We start from the raw sequence: 19,504 nt of genomic DNA on the forward strand, positions 1-19,504 counted from the left end.
ATTCTATCGGTCGACGTTTCAGGTAATTCTCGTCCGGGAAACCGAACGTGAATCTCTGCATCAAGCTGGCGAAAAAGACGAACACCTGATGTTTGGCGGAGTTTTCGCCGATACAAGCTCGTTTTCCGGCACCGAACGTCAACCAGTATTTAGGACGAGCGACGATTTTGCCGTCGTCCTCGTCGATGAATCGCTCCGGTTTGAAATCGTCGGCGTCTACCCAGACTCTCGAATCGTGGTGGCATGCGTATAGATTTCCCCAAACTTGAGAACCTTTAGGTATGTCATAACCATCTAAAATATTCAAACGTAAATCGTCTTAATTGGTACAAAACTCTTTTAAGAGCACTGACTGTCGAGCTTACCGAGTCTAGCATCGACACTGGCTGCCCGAAATAAAATTGGAGCAACGGGACAAATTCGCAACGCTTCAAGCATGACCGCCTCGCAATAAATCATATTTGATTTATCATTGATTGTCGGTTGTCGGTTACCTGTGAAAATGAATGTCAGATAAATAAATGTAACCATATCTTTCATTTCAGAATCGACGCATATCTATTTCTCTTACCAATAACTTCATCTATTTCCCTGTGAACTCGGTCTTGTATTTCGGGATGTTTTGCCATGAAGTAAAACAACCAATTCAATGTATGAGTCGATGTATCCACTCCCGCTAATATCAACAGATAAATATGGACAAATGGTTTTGTGAAACCAATTAATTCAAAATCATCGTGTTCAATCATTAATACAGTATGAAAATAAGTAATGTATTTTAACGTCCTGCTATAAATGTCGTCTGCGATACGATTGTAAGACGCATGCTAAGTTTCGTAAAATGTTTTTTCTCCATGTAATGAACGTTGAACGTTTCAAAAAATTGAAAATTATTTTTCAAAAAAGCCACACAAATCTGTCGATGAGATTAGATATATAGTTTACCGGTAAAAGCATCACTAATAGTTTGAACGAGATGTCGGTCGGAGTAGCTTTCAGCTAGTTCAGCATCTTCCTCGCGTAGTTTTTCTCTTGCATTTATCAAATAATCAATAAGATCTCCAATATTATCTGTAAATTTAATATACATGATTTAATTATTTATTAAATTATATACATATATTATATATAATTCAATATATAATTGAATTATGATATAGTGTTACTTAAATTGGCCGGGAAATGAATCTGAATTCTTCAAAATAGTGTTCAGAGTATGTTCTGGAACCAACCAAAACGACTCCCACCTCGTCAGTGTGACTGTCTATTGTAAAAATTCTACCCAATAATTTTCTTAAACACCCTCAACCCTCTAAGCGCCACGCAGGGCATTATCGGTGGGTTCTATGTTTCTTTTTTCCCAATGGGCCAGAGAAGAACCTTCGACCAAGAAACTCTGTCGCCACGAGGGTTTGAACCTATAAACCCTGGATTGACGAGACCAGCGACCGGCGGCTTAAACCACTCGGCCATTACTGATGAAAACCAGAAGAAATAACTAAATTCGCGAACAGAATAATGGAATACCTACCCGGGTCATACTTGTTAACGTGTTCACAGAATTGCGTTTCGAAGACTGACGCGACGTCACCTTTATACACCCGGCATATGAAATGAACTTGATCGAAAACTAATTAAACAGCAAACAATTTGAATCCCCACTGCTCCTATGCTGCGATCGATGCCGACTTGAAAATAAACTGGTCGTTTTCGGACCCTTGGTTGCAACGAAGTTTGTTTACCATGTACCGCCGGTTATACTACGTAATAAAATACAAAAAACATCACCCAACTTAATTATATAAAATGAACGTAAATTTCCTCAAATAGTGAACGCAGTTGGTAGACTACTGAAGAGGCTGACCTACTTTCTAAATGAATATAACGCCCCGCTGAGATAGAATGTTTTACTCTACTCGGGAATCCGTCGATATACTTTTAAACGCATACCTCAAAACATCTTTCTATGAAAGCTTTTTACCATTAATTGAATAATGTCTACAGTTTCACTGTTTTTATGTTTTTGTTTTGCAATGGCATTTTAATAATCTTGTGGTTTCATTTATCAAATCATCAAATCACATCGAGAGGTGATTGATACGATTTGAAGATGGTGAACTCGCAAATCTTTTTCAAAAAACTGATATAAGACGGGTCAAAACTGAAAGAGAAACTGAAACTCATTCATAGGAAATAATATTTTATAGAAACCGGGGCAGCATTTTCTTGTCAGCTGTTTGGAAGTTGTCAAATCAATCCTATCGTGCAAATCTAATTTGATTAGATTACACGTGACTAGCAAATTATAATTAGGAAAATCAAAACTGAGGCGAATTGATCACGTCAAATCAAATTTGATTTTAAGTCAAATCGTTTTTATCTTGTAATAACATATGGTCTAAATTTTTTAATTTAACACGGCATCAAATTCAAATCGATTTGTCATATCATCAAATCACCCCCGGATGTGATTTGATACGTTTGGGGGTCCTCCCCCAAGAAAATTTTGAAAATTAGGAGTGATTTAAAGCGTTATTCCGCCACCTTGAGTGATTACCTTGTGCTAAAAACACGAGTTTTTTTATAAAGTAAAAAATGAAGAAACCTAGCCGAAAAAGGGGGTTAGTTCGCAACCCCCGAACCCCCCCTGGCGACGCCTATGCTCTCTGCTGCTACCAGACTTCAGCACCACTCATAAGTCAGATATTTATCACAAATCAAACATTCATTTGCTAAACAAACAAGCCCAATCCTGGGCTTCCACACAATTTGTCAAAGAAAATATCTATGAAAATGTAATACAAAATTAATTATTTTTTTACAAATACTGGTAGGGATCAGCAGTATGACAGCCAGATTGTCACGAAGAGAGACAAATTATTATATTGAAATCTTTACATAACTAATACATAAGAAACTATTTTATATATTTTGATAATACAGCAATGACTTAAATGATTATTTCAGTATCTATATACGGGGTGCAGCAGTTAAGTAACTAAAACTAACAGATTTGTCATAAAGAGTGAGACTTAAATGATTATTTCAGTATCTATATACGGGGTGCAGCAGTTTAGTAACTAAAACTAACAGATTTGTCATAAAGAGTGAGACTTAAATGATTATTTCAGTATCTATATACGGGTACATATAGGGATTAGTAACTAAAACTAACAGATTTGTCATCATTTGTCTGAATTTGGTGTGGATATTTTTAACCGATCATCCGCTCCGTTAGCCATGAGGCTTGCGTGAGGGTGAAAGTATTAATATTCTGACACTTAATACACTTTTTCCCTTACACTTTCTAAACTTCCTTCCGCGAAGCGACGCCTAAGGATGGCTTCATGTCGACGAACGCAACCGGCCGGATAATCGCCGATCAGCGCCACATAAACACAGCGTTTTCAAACTTCAAAGCATTTTCAAACTTCAAAAGAAAAGATGCAATTGACCGCAATTCAAGAATGGCCAGTGACCTACCTGCAATACCTTTTGAAATCATTCCCCGAAGCTTTTGGTGTTGGTGATGCAACCAATCACCGGCTACGAATTTTAAGGGGGTCAGTTAAAAACTGGTGGGCGCTCCTACAAGTTGTCATTACACTTGGAAATTCTACACGGCGAAGAAGTCTCTGTCGCTGGATATTTGCTCAGATAGGACACGTTTTAGAAAAAGAGAATTTTCATTAGATTGTAACAAACGCAGCTGAGCTGATAAACTATTTGTTATTAATACAACTGGATTTCGCAAAAAGGACACGGAATTTAAAAATGACTTTAAGATTGACTCTTAAATAAAAGGATTACATTTTCAAATTGCTGCTTCATCCGCGTAACAAGGTTGCTGTAAGGTAGGTGGAACATTTATTTAACATTAGCGGTTGAAATTATGTTTTATAGATTTAGATTTAGGAAAAAATAGTTGCACTTTAGGTTAGGGTTAGGTTAGGTTTAATTAACAGGTACCGGTACCCAGTGTTACAGCTTCATGGAAGATACAACAGACTCGCCTACTGATGAAAATAAGAGCGGTCCGAATTGAATAAGGTAGGACATATTTCAGCGTGGACTTGTCAACTAGAGTTGATACGTCCATGATTTCAGTGAGAAGAAAAAGACCCCCCGGGCCACAGAAGATCGAACCCGAAGTTGAATGATGATGACAGAGTGGCTTGAAAAAATTCAGGTGCGACTTGTATGACATGTCTAATAGTTCTTGTAGATAAATAGAATTGATAGAATTTATGTTAGTTCTAACTAGTTATTTGACCCCCCAATTAAAACATAATTTCAACCGTTAATTCTTAGGTATTTTGAATATATTTCACAATTATCCAACGCCCCCCCCCCCACCCTCACCCCTCCCCTTAAAACGAAGCTTCCACGATTTTGTGGGTTAAGCGTGACTTTGGTAGGATGAGGAATTGACGATTTGGACTTGACAACTTTTTTCTACATAATAGAAACTACATAAACGTTAACACATGTAGAGCTAGGGAGGTTGGACTATTAACCCCTCAAAAATACGAACACAGAAACAGTGATACAAATATAAAACAATAGACAAATATACACTTATATAATATTACACATTAAAATGATAGAATTAATTTTTTCACGCGCCATTTTATTTTGAAGTCTCATCTCGCGCCATTTTATTTTTCATCTCGCGCAATTTTATTTTGAAGTCTCATCGCGCGCAGTTTTATTTTGAAGTCTCATCTCGCGCCATTTTATTTGTCTTTTTGCGCATCCCAGATACATCACTTATTTTGTTGTTCTGTAATTAATCATATATCAACTCACTCAGTTATGTATTGTAATATATGTATTGTAATATGTATTGTATTATGTATTGTACCATGTATTATATTATGTATTGTATTATGTATTATATTATGTATTGTACCATATATTGTAATATGATAGGTATTGTACCATGTAGTGTATTATGTATTGTATTATGTATTGTATTATGTATTGTATTATGTATTGTATCATGTATTGTAATATGTATTGTATTATGTATTTGTAATTACTCTTCTCACTCGGTTTTCTCTAATTAGTGTCAGTCTGCCTATAAATACTGATTAGTAGCGAAAGCTTGTGCGTCAAATAAACCTATATTGTATACTTATACTTGTCTCGTTATAATTATTCTAAACCCGGTTTATACCCCAGGCTCCTCTACGGAATAAGGGAACATCGTGTTTTAATTCCCGATTCGGACCCACTGTCGCAGCCTTCGTCAGTGGACACAGGACAACTCTGGCTGGATTCGAACCCTTGAAAGCAGCAGGCCCATTTCTCTTGGACATTGAGGAAAACTAAGACTAAGACTAAGATTCTAAGACTAAGATTCGATTTTCAGCCTTCTTTGGCGAAGAGAACTTCAGTGTGACAATACTCAGAATTCGAACTTGTGGAATGAACCTGTTTTGGAATTTTCTGCGAAAGCTTCATTTTTCTAGAGGAAAATATATCAATTTCATATCGGTAACTATTACGACGAGTAATAGGAAAAATTGTGCCGAAATTGAGAGTATTGAAACAAACACAGCTAACCTACACGGCTGTCTGGAATCAGTTGTTTCGGGATGAAAAATTTGCAGAAAATTCCGAAACATTTTCATTCCATCACGAGGAGACTGAAATTGACTGGTGGCCCACGTACGCTGGGCGAACTTCGGTTATCGGAGTTAGTCGCGACTATAGTCGAACTAAGTGAAACCGAATGTCAGTTAGTCGGAACCATAGTCTGGAAATAGTTCGGAAATAAAGCGCATTCGGTTATTAGTTCCGACCACTAGTCGACTAGATACGAGAACTGAATTTGGCCCTTACTGAGGAACTAGGATTCTGACCATCAGCCAGGAACCAGATAGTCCCGACCAGTCTGACCAGTGGTCGGCGGATGAGAGAGGATTAACGTACAAGGCAAGCAACATCGGAGCCTCGCTTGGAAGGTCTCCACTGAAGGCGCTGCGATGCACCAATCTCGGTAAGTGGAACGATAACCACACTCGGTGAACGGGTAATAAGATAAAATCCCACTATTTACAGATTAAAAGAATTTAAAAACAAGAATTTATCTATTCAATCTAAAATATAAAAAAGACACGACGTTTCGATCTCACCCTAGAGATCATCGTCAGCTGACGAAACGTCGTGTCTTTTATATATTTTAGATTGAATAAATAGATTCTTGTTTTTAAATTCTTTTAATCTGTAAATAGTGGGATTTTATCTTATTCTCGGTAAGTGGACTTTATTAGAATAACATGACACTAAACGCAGCAAAAAATCGGAGTGCCGGTTAATTTCGTATGAAAAAAAATCTATCAGACTGCAATCTTAAATGGGAAAATTTAGGGCACAATCCAAATATAACCAGATCAACTAGAATTGTATGTAAATATATGCAGGAGGGTTTTCTTATTTTTTTGGAATTCATAGATCAATGATCCAACTCACAACTTTTATAGAACTATGACAAATCTAAATTTGAGCTAGAACCATATTTAGTATTCTTAAAAGACCACTCTCTAAAATCAGCAATAGCAAAACTTCGAATGTCATGTCATAACCTTATAATTGAAAAAGGAAGGAGACTCGGCATCGCTCAACCAAATCGTATTTGCCCTCACTGTAACGCTGTCGTCGACGAATCCCATCTTCTTTTTTATTGTAAACTTCAGGATAACTTAAGAATTAAATATGATATTGTAAATCTAAACCTAGACACTTTTCTTTCAGCCATTACTAATCCCAATAAACCAGTCTTCTTAAATATAGGAAATTTATATATTATGCGGGCTTAAATATCACTTAAATAATATTGTATGTATATGTTAGACATTGTATACAGGATATCGACAAATTCAAGTTCTGGAATTACTCGTTTGATGGCGCTAGCCAGAACCGGAAATTGGAACCTTAATCCGCCATGTTCTAGTTCATTTGCAATAAAAAATCTCTCGCTTCAAGTTTTTAGTTAGCGATATTTTACTTACTATACATAGGCACGTATAATCCTTTAAGTATGATATACTGACGATGTGTTGAATTCGATAAAACCTCACTTCGAACGCTAAAGATCACTAGAAATGTCAAAAAACTAGCAAAAATAACAAATTTAGCGACGACGCTCGAAGCAGCTAACGGAAGTAATGACTGGTGCCGGGTGGCATCACTTTGTTGTTGAGTTCAAGACTCTAAGGTGAATTCATTGCAGGCTACACTGATAAATATGAGATAATATTACGAAATAAAATTGATGTTAGAAGGACTACACTCGTAGATTCATAATGAAAATATGAAAAGTACCAGGACTCGAACCAACAATCGAAATTGGGTTGTCAAGTGCTGCCACCATGTGGTACCTGGCATCCAGTCTTTACATCTTCAGCCGTTGCAAAATGTTTTTTGATAATTTTAGGGCACTTATAGTGATGTCTAGCCTTTGCAGTGCGGTTTTATCATATCCAACGTAGCGGTAGGATATCATATTTAAAGGATTACGCGTGACGATATATAGTAAGTAAAATATCGCTCATTGAAAACTTGAAGCGAGAGATTTTCATTGCAAATGAACTAGAACATGGAGGATTTAGGTTCCAATTTCCGGTTCTGACTAGCGCCATCAAACGAGTAATTCAGGAACTCGAATTTGTCGATATCCCGTATTACCTCTCTCTCTCTCTTTTTATTATTTTTCTTTTATTGCACATACCTTTTGTTTTTGTCTGTTTGTTGTTATTGTTGTTTTTCTTCATTCACAATCTTATACTTTGGATTTATGATGAATAAATTGAAATTGACATTGGAATTATCAACTCTTAATGGCAGTAATTAGTACGAGTGAGTAATGGCGGATAGCGGCGGTGGCGATTCACAGCGAGGATTACGCGATATCTTCGAAGATTTATGGACAATTTACACAAAATTAGACTCGAGTGATGTAGCGTCGTCATCTCAATCAATTCAGGTAGATTTACCGATAAATTACGATCGATTTTGGCATCAAAAGCCGCTTCAAACCTGTGAATTAATGTTTGTATATGTCACCAGGGGGCTCTGATTGTATTGTAATGTTTTTCAGGGATCAGTAGTTGAGGGTGTTGAGAAATGCACGCGCGCCGTAAAAATGGTAAACGAAATCAGTTTATTCAGTGATAATGAAGAAATTGACGAAATATCTTCCAATGAAATCAGGTAAGCTTACGCTGAATGCTGCTGATGTCTCATCTGTCCGACTGTCGTGTGCCCACACAAAAAGTTTTTGACCCTAGTATCCTAAGTACTGTTTAATTAGCACCTCGGTAGGATACTGGGGTCAAAATCTTTTTGTTGGGCCCCTGTGGTCGCGCCTTACAAATTTCCAGTCTTTTTTTATACTACCCAAAAAATGATGGGCTAGTTCTCGGGGCGCACTGGCTCAACAACCCCCTTAAATCAAACCAAGATGACCTCGTCGATCTTTGCTCTGACCAGTTCTCTTCGGGGTTGTCAGTGATCTCTGCTGGGGGTCGGTTTCTCAGACTCTATAACTGGTTCAATTGTTGTAATTGTAGGTATTTCTTGTTGCCGGGGTTACTGGCGTATTTCACTAACAAAACGATCGCCGATGACCGTTTAGAGGTTGTGCGTAAAACGAGGATCTATTGGATGGACTTCCTGCGTTTGTGTAAATCGTACGGAGTGGTCGCCGATAGCGACGTGCCGGCCGAATTAAACGAGACGGATGACGAGAAAATGAATAAAACAAAGTCAAATTCAACTCGTAACAGGTAAATAATTTATCCCGATCCAGTTCCATTGTTGGAAGGAGATCCAGGATTTTCAAATGGGATCAGGGCCCAGTTTCACGAAAAAGTAAAAGCCTAAAGCGGTTAAGTTTGAATTGTTGTCCTCATTGAAAACATGAAGTAACCAATGGCAATTTCACCAATAGTTTTAATGAAACATTTTTTGTGAAACTGGACCAGGCCGTGCTCTGCTGGTCACCTCTCAAGAATATATTGAAAAATTGGTCTTTAAGCGAATTTGGAGTTAACTCCGAGTTGATAAGGGTTCGAATCTTTAAAATAGAGTCTAATCTTAACCGCCACCGTTGGACCAGTCCAGAAGTCATCGATTATTGCTGTTGATTGTTGTATTTGCTATGTGTTTCTCTATAGTAACCGGTTAGCAGACGCGCGCGCCGCCTCCGACCGTCGTCAAGCAAAAATAGAACGATTCAAAAAACAGAAACAAACTCAACAACGTCTGGCCGAGTTGTATAAACAAGTTCAGAAAGGTCACGTCGACGAAGAGGTTCAGAGGGATTATTACCTGACTCTGTTAAACAGTTGGATCGACCTGGCATCGGATGAGTTAACATCTATAGACCGTAAGTATCCATCCCCCTATGACATCATCAAATTACTCTTCTAGAGAAGATAACTACTTCCATGAAATCCCCCTATGACATCATTAAAATATCTACTAGTGATTTAATCTATAGTCATTTCTAGAAAAGATGTCTGCCTCCATAAATCCCCCTATGACATCATCAAATTGTCTACTAGTGATTTGATCTATAGACACTTCTAGAAAAGATGTCTGCCTCCATAAATCCCCCTATGACATCATCAAATTGTCCAATAGTGATTTTATCTAGACTCTTCTTCTAAAAATAGATGTCTACCTCCATAAATCCCCCTATGACATCATCAGATTGTCCACTATTGATTTGATCTAGACACTTCTTCTAAAAATAGATATCTTCCTCCATAAATCCCCCTAGGACATCATCAAATTGTCTACAAGTTATATTTGTTACTGTTTCAGAGGAGATTCCGATATTAGAACACATGGCAAAAATGAAAGCAGATGGAACTGATTTGAAACCAAAAGCTGCAAGTGATAAACCTAAAAAGGTTCGTAGTATGAAAATATTATCATTCTCAATCCAACTAGAGGTCTCTCAAAATGGTAGTAGAAATGTAGTTAAACTTTTCTAAATTGGACAAAGTAACAAATTCATTTCTAATTTCGTCTGATCGAGGCCTAATCATTCTGATCCTAAATTCGAACTTAGTTTCTCTGAACTAGCGGGTGCGGGAGATTTCAATCTTGTATTTCAGAAAAATTGTCTTCTAAAAACCTAGCCTTTAATATTTTGCGTATTGTATGAATTCGACAATGATTTCGAATTAAAGTCAGATATTACCTCGGATAATTTTTGATGCAAGATTTTGAAAAAAAGAGACGATTGTGATTTTAAATTGTTTTATTTACGATTATTTTGCAGCCGTTTCGACCGTTTATTTTGACTAAAACCGATGTACAGAAGCGAGTATTCGGCGCCGGGTATCCGTCGTTACCTACGTACTCCGTAGAGGAGTTCTACGAACAACAAGTGCAACAGGGTTTGATGCCCGGACCGGAGTAAGTTTGAGATTGCAACATGCGGGGGCTGCAGTTGCTGAAAAGTTGGTTAAAGATAACCGGTGGATAAATACCGTAGTAGCAATGAACTTTTAATTGTCACTATGTCAACTATCCACCGGTTAACCAACTTCAGAGCAACTGCAGCCCCAGACATTGATTTTCAATTGTCACTATGTCGACTATCCACTGGTTAACTCAGAACCAACTTCACTGAGCAACTGCAGCACAAGCATCGCTAGCTCAATGCCATAACCACTACTCTAGTCTATATCACAGATAACATCATAGAAAGTCTGATATCGATTTTGGAAGAGGGAGTTATTTTGGTTCGCTCTTATCTCCACTAATGCTCGCAACGCTTCCAAAAGTTCCCTTATTCTGAATATAACTCTAACTCGCGGTAACACTTAACCTAACCCACAAGTTGCGTATGCTACTAGTAAAGTTTGTCTGGTCAGTGTGCTGATACCCGTCATCATTCTCTGATCAGACCAAATATCACCTTACGTTTTTCAAGTGCAGTTTAATAAATTAAGATGCACAGAAATTGCAGAAAGTCATAGTATTTGAAAAAGATTTTGTACCTGGTGGTTAAAAGTCATAGAATTCTTTGGCCTCACTTCAGATCAGTGATTTATTTGATCAATTGAATATTTAGTCGATCCGAACCTCTTGATTAATGCGGTATTTTTCTCGGATATTTCTCAGGGATGTGAAGGCGTTCGCGGCGCAGGCGAACGGCGGAAACCGATCGGAGCGCGCGGCCGTCGAAAAAGATGAAATCGAGAAAGAACAAAAAATCGAAAAGGACGACTTGGAAACTTTAACGAAAGCGCGACAGTGGGACGACTGGAAGGACGGTACGTTTAAACACTAGTGACACCTGGTGGATCCTCACTTGCCACAAGTGGAATTCTCTATTCCTGCAGTAGTCGATATCCTACTGCTCACTAGTGACACCTGGTGGATCCTCACTTGCCACACCTCGAATCCTCTATTGCCGCAGTAGTTGATGTCCTACTGCACATTAGCGACACCTGGTGGATCCTCACTTGCCACACCTTGAATCCTCTATTGCCGCAGTAGTTGATGTCCTACTGCACATTAGTGACATCTGGTGGATCCTCACTTGCCACGAGCGGAATCCTCTATTCACTTACTAGTTTGAGTCACTCGGAACCAAAACTTGCTGCCATGTTGATATCTTTTGAACGATCATTAACTTTTTGTTTGTTTTGTTTTTCAGATCACAGGAGAGGTTGGGGAAACCGTAAAAACATGGGCTGAACGAGATAAGACTGAAAACTGTGATAAAATTGTGAATGAATGAATTCTTTAAATTATTACGAGAGCATTTATTGTGGTATGAACGATAGAACTACAGTATAATAACTCCAGTGAGTGTGACTCAATGTGCTAAACACGGTTCCATCAATAACTGTCAAGTTAAGTAAATCTGAACTGAACCGTTAAATTTGGGGGTGTTGCTAGTGAGATGGAGGGGGCATTGTGAGGGAGGAAGGGGGCGTGTTAAGGGAGGAATGGGGCGTTGTGAGGAAGGGGGTGTTGTCAGGTAACTTTGTATGTATCGTATCAAATATGTAATGATTTCTAAAATAAAAAAGGATTTGATTTCAACCCCAAACTGGTCTCCGTATAGAGAATCAATAAAAGGTCTTCAAAAATTTCAACACGTCCTCTATAGACATCTATCGTCAAGCAGCGTCGGAGCATTGACGAGTCAGTCGGAGTTGGAAAATTCGGCCATCAGCTCTGTAACAACCGCAGTATCTATCATTGCAAATAATTTATATACCCAAATTTATATAAATAAATAAATATGAAATACATTTATTAAACTATTCTGATTTACTAAACAATTGATAAATCATTGCAGGGATTTTTTTTTATTCTCGATTTTTCAAAGTTTCAATTTTCGTTTCTTTTTCGCTTTTTCTTCTTTTTTCGCTTCGGCCAAAATAAGTTTTCGGTCGAGTTCTTGTCGGCGCAATAATTCGGCAGCCTGCGAAAGAGGAATAATAATTCAGCAGCCTGCGAAAGAGGAATAATAATTCAACAGCCTGCGAAAGAGGAATAATAATTCAGCAGCCTGCGAAAGAGGAATAATAATTCAGCAGCCTGCGAAAGAGGAATAATAATTCAGCAGCCTGCGAAAGAGGAATAATAATTCAGTGGTCGGGTTAGAGGAAAAATAATTCAGTTGTTACCCTTATGACCGGAAAAAAACATTTTCCAGAATTTTTGACTTGGAAGCGTCAATATTAACTAAATTGTTTTGAATAAATTTGGCTAAGACCTTTAAGTAATGGAGCACTGAAAGAAGTCACATTAATACCAAACAACCCCGTTGAATATCAGAGGGAACCGTCTATTCTACTATTGAGTCAAATCAATTCAGTTACAATTACTCTTGGCGTCAATTAATTTCCCATTATTTCGACTAATATATATTTCATACCGTAGATTGCGATTGTTCGTGATCGATTGTTGCGGCTGATTTCTGAGGACTTTTAGCCGGTGACGTATTCGGGGAGGGTTTATTCACTAAGGATGCCGGCAGCCGAGTATTTCCCCACGACGGACCACCTGATGTCTCTGGAATATCATCGGTGATCTCGCCGAATAAACTGCCATCTTCCTCACCACCAACGCCACCTGTAGCCGTTCCTAGAATCAGAAGATCATTATTATCTTTAAAAGATTTTCAAACAGGGTCCCTACGACTCCTTGATTCCTTAAAAACTCTTCTAAATGGAAAATGCTTGAAACTCCTATAAAAGAAATGCCCCAAACTCATAAATTCAATTTTGAGACAGACAATTACAAAATTTTTGTCTAGTTTTTAGTAATAGTTGTACAGTTAATAAAACTTAGCCCAAATCAACGGACGGACACAAACGAGGACGCGAGGGGTTCAAATGAAAAATGACTGATTTAGATTGTATGTATGGATGGGAGTGTGTATCTCGAAATCATGACCTCCGGCGATTGCGATGGTTTTCTCCAACTCCATTGAGCCACTGGTCAGATGTGATCCTTCTTTACGGGTAGGAATTTATCGCGATATCATTCTGTTCGAACAAATTGAATTTGTTCGAGCATTTTCCAACCTGTTCAAATGTTTAACTATAACATATTTCTCCATTTACAATGTATTATTGTACAACGAATATTTATATTTAATCTAGTTAGATTTATATTTACATTTCCAAGGTGATAATAAACTTTCACAAAATCTGAGTAAATTGTGTTTGATTTCTGAGAATTTATTTTCTATTCTCTGCTAACAATAAATCTTACTAATGAATTGTAGCCGTAATAAAGACTTAAATGATATCTTCATAGTACCAGAGTTACACCTATTTTCCTATACACTAGAAGACACAGTCAATTCCAGAACATTCTCCGGACAGTCAGTACACTATCAGTCACTGATTGCTGAGATTGCATTTTCTATTTGGGATGCGAACAATTGTAAGCTTCAATGAATAAGAAATAGATTTAATTTGCTGCAGTCTATTGATACATTCAGTCCACACATTCAACAGTTAATTATTATGAATCATGAATTCTACTCAGATGCCGATTGGTCGAACTTTTCACAGTAACACTCTCATCATGGCGTTAGCGAACAAGTCTGGAATCTACCGTACCGTGTTATTAGTCTGTCTGCCTGTCGTGTTCATGTTAGGAGCGTTCGGAAATGCAGCCACTTTCCTGATAATGATAAGTCGTAGATTCCGCGGTTTATCTTACGCTAACTATCTAATCGTTTTGTCTCTCAGCGATCTCACGGTCTGCGTCAGTTATACGCTGATACCTTTTTTACAGTTTGTTCTCTTGCACGTCGGAGACACTCCTATATTCATCATCAATTCACTGATCAGTTGTCAAATCTACGGATTTATTGTAACTCTTCCAGTCGCCAATAGCGCGTGGTTTATAGTAGCGATATCTCTAGAACGCGCGGCTGTTGTTCTCTTTCCGGTCACATCTCGTTTGATATGTACGCCGAGATTCGCTAGATTTACTACACTTATAGTCGTCACAACGAACGCGCTGATTCTTTACCTCACACCGGTTTTATCGATATATTTTTTCGACCAGTCTTTCGGATGTTACTACAAGATAATCGACCGAATGACGTATTTCGTGGTGTTTATCATCCACGTCGTCGTTCTGCCTTTATCACTGATTCTAGCATCGAATTCTGTAATAATAATTCAGTTGTTCAGAGGTTCGAAAATAGTTTCATCCGATCAGAAAACAACAAAATCAAAACGTACAACAATAATGCTGGTAACAGTTTCGCTCACATTTGCGATATTTACACTGCCATCGACTATTACCATATTTACAGAAATGTCATTGGAACAGAGAGAATTTCTGTTTGAAATTTTTAATCAGTTTATTATGTGTAATTATGTGGTTAATTTCTACATATATCTTTTACTGGGACGAGAAATTCGCGAGTATTTCTGTATGAAAATGCGTTGTAGAATTTTGGTCAGGTAACCAGCGATTTCAAGTAGGTAGTAAGGTACCAATCAATTGTAATTTTTGTAATCTAATGATTGAAAGCTAACATATGCACTACGTGACCGCCACACTTCAGTGGATATAATCCATGAAGATAAAACCTCCTCTTCAACAATAAAAGGCACTCGATTGATTGCTATAATATTAGCTATTTAGGCAGTAGAAGATGAATTAGCTGGTCCCCATGGGCGCCGCCATCTTAGATTTGGCCAGGGTTAGTGAAATTGATTCCCAGCACAGAATTTTCGTTTACACCATCTCTCTTTGTTTCTATCACTTCCCATCTCTAATAAACAGTGTAAGATCAAAGTATCAAATACTTGCTTTAATCATCACTATTTCGCCTCTAAAGCACAAAAATTGAATTTTCTAGGCAAAAATCTTGATAATTTTCAGTCGCACTTTGAAACTGTCTGAGACTAAAAGCTCAACTACGTTGAGACCCCAAAAAGTGCCAATTTTGGCAAACAACAATGGCCGCGATTCGGCCATTTTGATTCTGATCAGGCCAATTTTTGGTTTGAAGGTAAACCAGGACTGAAAGTTGGCTTCATAGAATGGAAATCATACATTACCTGTTGTATTATTACTGGTTAAATATGAATATTTAGTCATTATTTGCGAGTAGAGTTTTCTGCCGTGTTCAGTTTGGAAAGTGTTGGCGCCGAGAGCCGCGACTTCATCTTCAAATTCCTTCAAAATTCATAAACCGTTGTTTTTTCATTTGGACTACTGAGATTCAAGCTTTAAAACAATCGGCTTTTAACAGCTTACCTTCGACGCCAGCATCTTACTATCGAACACAGTGCAATCGAATTCGCACGTCTTGACATTTTCTGAAATTTAAATGAAGAATTCATTTTTGCAAACTTAACTAGAATTCTTTGAAAACAAACTCCGGGCTCCAATTCAGCATTTGAAATTGGTTCATCTTCGATGTTTTAACTAAAGTCAAACCCACACAACTGCGGAAGTGTGTCCATAGTAAAGTTAAACCCACCCATCTACTGTGGAACTGGGTCCAGTCATACTAAACCCACACATCTACTGTGGAACTGGGTCCAGTCATATTAAACCCACACATCTACTGTGGAACTGGGTCCAGTCATATTAAACCCACACATCTACTGTGGAACTGGATCTAGAGTTAAATCAAACCCACACAACTGTGGAACTGAGAGGTCAGATGGTTGGGGGCAGTTCTTACTCCTGGTTGGTGAGTTAGATAGGGGATGGGAGTGGGGCAGTAGTTACTCCTGGTTGGTGAGTTAGATAGGGGATGGGAGTGGGGCAGTAGTTACTCCTGGTTGGTGAGTCAGATAGGGGATGGGAGTGGGGCAGTACTTACTCCTGGTTGGTTTAACACCTTGTAATCTGTAATCATTAATTTCCCGATCTTTATCCGTCAGTAATTTGTATAATTCATTTTGTCGACGCGTCAATTCACTGACCATTGATAGTAACGGGATCGTCATGTGATTCACCATCTATAAATAACACAAACATACTTTACACATATCAATCACAGATCAGGATCCAGTTCCACAACCAGTTGGTGGATCCAGTTCCACAGTTCTGTACCCAGTTCCACAGCAGTTGGTGGATCCAGTTCCACAGCAGTTGGTGCATTCAGTTCCACAGTTCTGTACCCAGTTCCACAGCAGTTGGTGGATCCAGTTCCACAGCAGTTGGTGAATTCAGTTCCACAGTTCTGTACCCAGTTCCACAGTTGGTGGTTTAGATTTCACTTAACAGATAAAACATTGACGATGAACTCAAATTCTGAACTAAGAACATTTATTGAACTGGGTCTCAAACTTTGGAACTTGGTCCAGAACTGTGGAACTGGATACAAAACTGTTTAACTGGGTCCAGAACTGTGGAACTGGATACAGAATTGTGGAATTTGGTACAGAACTGTGGAACTGGGTCCAGAACTGTGGAACTGGATACAGAACTGTGGAACTAGGTCCAGAACTGTGGAACTGAAATCTGAACTCTTAACTGGATCCAGAACTGTTGAACTGACTTCAGAACTATGGAACTGGGTCTTGGATGCAGTACTGTGGAACTGAGCTTAGAACTGTGGAAGTGGATATAAGTGCGGAAGTGGGTCCAGAACTGTGGAACTAAAATGATAAATTTCTCACGATGGACTGATCAGTTTTGGTGGCTCTAAATTTCCAGATGAACGGGAATCCGGCTAATTGAGACTCTACGGTTAAAACAGCTACTTCATCATCATCCTCACTCGCCACAGAGCGCTGTTTAACATCTTCATCGGTTAATCCAGCCTCGATCTGACTCAATAATCGACCAATAGGAGCGTCTACGCTCGGGTTCAGCGTCTAAAAAAAGAAATCAGAGATAAAATATCTTACCGCTGAATCACAGCAGAGACAAAGTGATTATTTTCTTTTATGATGGATGCTTGAACTAAAAATGTTTCAGTAACGCAGTATTATGACCCCGTAAACACCTCCCTCCTCATACATTAACAGGGTGGCCACCTCAGGGAAATTTCTTTTCTTTAAAATAGTCGGGAATTTTGTTAAGAAAGCTGTCAATCAGGAAAAGTTGTTGAGATTGTCGCATCGCTTGCAAAATCAAACACTTTCCATCGATGTCAAACACGTATTTGACTGTGTTAATTGATTGGATTCTTAACAGATCAAATCAACAACTGAAATGGCAGGGAAAAGTCTGGGGAAATGAAAGACAAATGAAAGTGGTCACCCTGATCTTTCTAATCCTTTCCGTCCAATTTTGCTGCACTTCCTATTTGTCCGAGTTATGGGTAAGGTTTATTGTACGGTATATATAAGGAATAAAAGCTATTGGGTGATCTGTTTATGATTTCACAATCACTGATCGTATTAACGTACCTGTGATCTGTTTATGATTTCACAATCACTGATCGTATTAACGTACCTGTGATCTGTTTATGATTTCACAATCACTGATCGTATTAACGTACCTTTGATCTGTTGATTATTTCGCAATCACTGATCGTCTCGAGCCATGAACTCGTTAAATCCGTCAATAAGACCTCGTAACAGCGATCTCTGAACAGATATTTCACGAGGTACGTGCATCCGTCTGCTAGTGTCATTTTAATCCACGGTCGAGATAACAGATCCGGTTTCCAACATCGACGCCATTCTATCTCTGACATGACTCCTGCAAATATTCTTAGAATAGAGAAGTCATGACTCCAGAGTCCTGCAAATATTCATTATTATTTCATGAGAAGCTGAGAAGTCATGATTTCCATTACAACAGGTCTGACACGCAAAGAAGTCATGACTAGGAGTCATGTCCAAAGGGCTTATCTACAATAAATTCAGACTTAAGTAGAGATGTCATGACTCTAAATGGGAGTCTTCAGATAATCAATTAATGAGATAACTGAAGTCATGACTACAATTAATCTCCCCATCCACTCACTGAACTGAGTTTCAAGTTTCAAGTTTCAAGTTTGTTTATTCATTATAATCACATGACATGATCGTCAATGAACAGCGGATTAGAAGAAAACAATATAATACATATATACAATACTAGGATTACAAAAATATTTACAGGAAAGAGTTCATAGGACATAGCGCACTGTACAATATAAGTCAAGCATGATGATAGTAGTTAGTTACCTAGGCCTAATCGTTGGTGGTAAGCTTTTCATGATCGGATGAGCTTATACCAATCTTCGAGCTTATACTTGTGGTTTGTGAAAATATCCGATCGTGAAAACAGCTAAACCACTGACAGGTTACTGACTAATGCAAAACCTGGATGCAAAATGACAAAGTCAAAGGGTTCGTCAAATAAATTGAGGAGTCAGTCCAGAGTCCAGTCAAACATGTCAAAATAAGAAATTAGGCAAACCGACTTGTATTTTAGGGCCTTTGATTTATGTCCATTCGCTCTTAAGACACTCGCGGAAATATTTTCATGATATTTTTTTATTGGAAGAAAAGTAAGTAGAAGATTACTCACCTGACACGAAATAGACCCCAAAATTAAAGGAGAGATCGGTGCCGGTATTTCAGTTGTTTTATTGACAGAAACTCAATTAAATGCATTAATTTGGGTAATGTTTTCGAGCATCCACGAAAACTGTATACATTATAATTTGCTATAAATCGTATACACGCTAAATGCTTTTTAGAATCAATAAACTTTATTTTGGTTGAAGTAACTTCCGCATATTTAAGTTCGATTCCCGATTTATTGACAATTGCCAGTTGCCGATTGTTGCAGCGGTCAATGGTGTTCAAAGAAAAATAACGTCATTCAGTAAATTATTGCCGCCGCACTTTTGCCATAGCAGTCCAATGCCACCGGATTAGTGTCAATCATTTATTGGAAAAAATACGACCAGTGAATGGGAGGCTTTTCATTCAAAACGCTAAGAAAGCCTGGGCAGACAAATTCGAAATGTCTGCATGCAAACCAAGATGAAATTTGGTCAACCTTCCGAACAATGACCAAACAACAGTCTAAGGCG

The 19,504-nt window shown here is 38.2% G+C and overlaps 2 protein-coding genes across 6 annotated transcripts; one reads left to right on the forward strand and one right to left on the reverse strand.

Moving 5' to 3' along the window:
- Positions 1 to 7,390: 7,390 nt before the first annotated feature.
- On the forward strand, positions 7,391 to 11,935 carry LOC141907260 (immunoglobulin-binding protein 1-like). 3 transcript variants are annotated; one of them, XM_074796851.1, is made up of 9 exons: positions 7,391 to 7,539; positions 7,852 to 7,990; positions 8,105 to 8,217; positions 8,577 to 8,792; positions 9,183 to 9,394; positions 9,835 to 9,923; positions 10,298 to 10,434; positions 11,146 to 11,297; positions 11,684 to 11,935. In XM_074796851.1, the coding sequence occupies exons 2-9, from the start codon at positions 7,871 to 7,873 to the stop codon at positions 11,722 to 11,724; spliced, it is 1,080 nt and encodes a 359-aa protein (XP_074652952.1). In that variant the 5' UTR covers positions 7,391 to 7,539; positions 7,852 to 7,870; the 3' UTR covers positions 11,725 to 11,935. The 3 variants fall into 3 exon arrangements, with proteins under 3 accessions (XP_074652952.1, XP_074652954.1, XP_074652953.1); XM_074796853.1 differs by having other exon boundaries at positions 7,403 to 7,543; XM_074796852.1 differs by having other exon boundaries at positions 7,403 to 7,539; positions 7,791 to 7,990.
- A 306-nt stretch (positions 11,936 to 12,241) lies between these two features.
- LOC141907261 (non-homologous end-joining factor 1-like) lies at positions 12,242 to 19,176 on the reverse strand. 3 transcript variants are annotated; one of them, XM_074796857.1, is made up of 9 exons: positions 18,994 to 19,176; positions 18,648 to 18,785; positions 17,975 to 18,177; positions 17,148 to 17,345; positions 16,346 to 16,484; positions 15,772 to 15,833; positions 15,573 to 15,690; positions 12,917 to 13,125; positions 12,242 to 12,460 (listed from the first exon to the last, which is right to left on the reverse strand). In XM_074796857.1, exons 3-9 carry the CDS (start codon positions 18,170 to 18,172, stop codon positions 12,359 to 12,361), a joined length of 1,026 nt encoding a protein of 341 aa, XP_074652958.1. In that variant the 5' UTR covers positions 18,173 to 18,177; positions 18,648 to 18,785; positions 18,994 to 19,176; the 3' UTR covers positions 12,242 to 12,358. The 3 variants fall into 3 exon arrangements, with proteins under 3 accessions (XP_074652958.1, XP_074652956.1, XP_074652957.1); XM_074796855.1 differs by lacking the exon at positions 18,648 to 18,785; XM_074796856.1 differs by lacking the exon at positions 18,648 to 18,785 and having other exon boundaries at positions 17,975 to 18,219.
- Positions 19,177 to 19,504: the final 328 nt, after the last annotated feature.

This window comes from Tubulanus polymorphus, chromosome 6 (assembly GCF_964204645.1).
Source record: "Tubulanus polymorphus chromosome 6, tnTubPoly1.2, whole genome shotgun sequence".
NCBI classification, from domain to species: domain Eukaryota; kingdom Metazoa; phylum Nemertea; class Palaeonemertea; order Tubulaniformes; family Tubulanidae; genus Tubulanus; species Tubulanus polymorphus.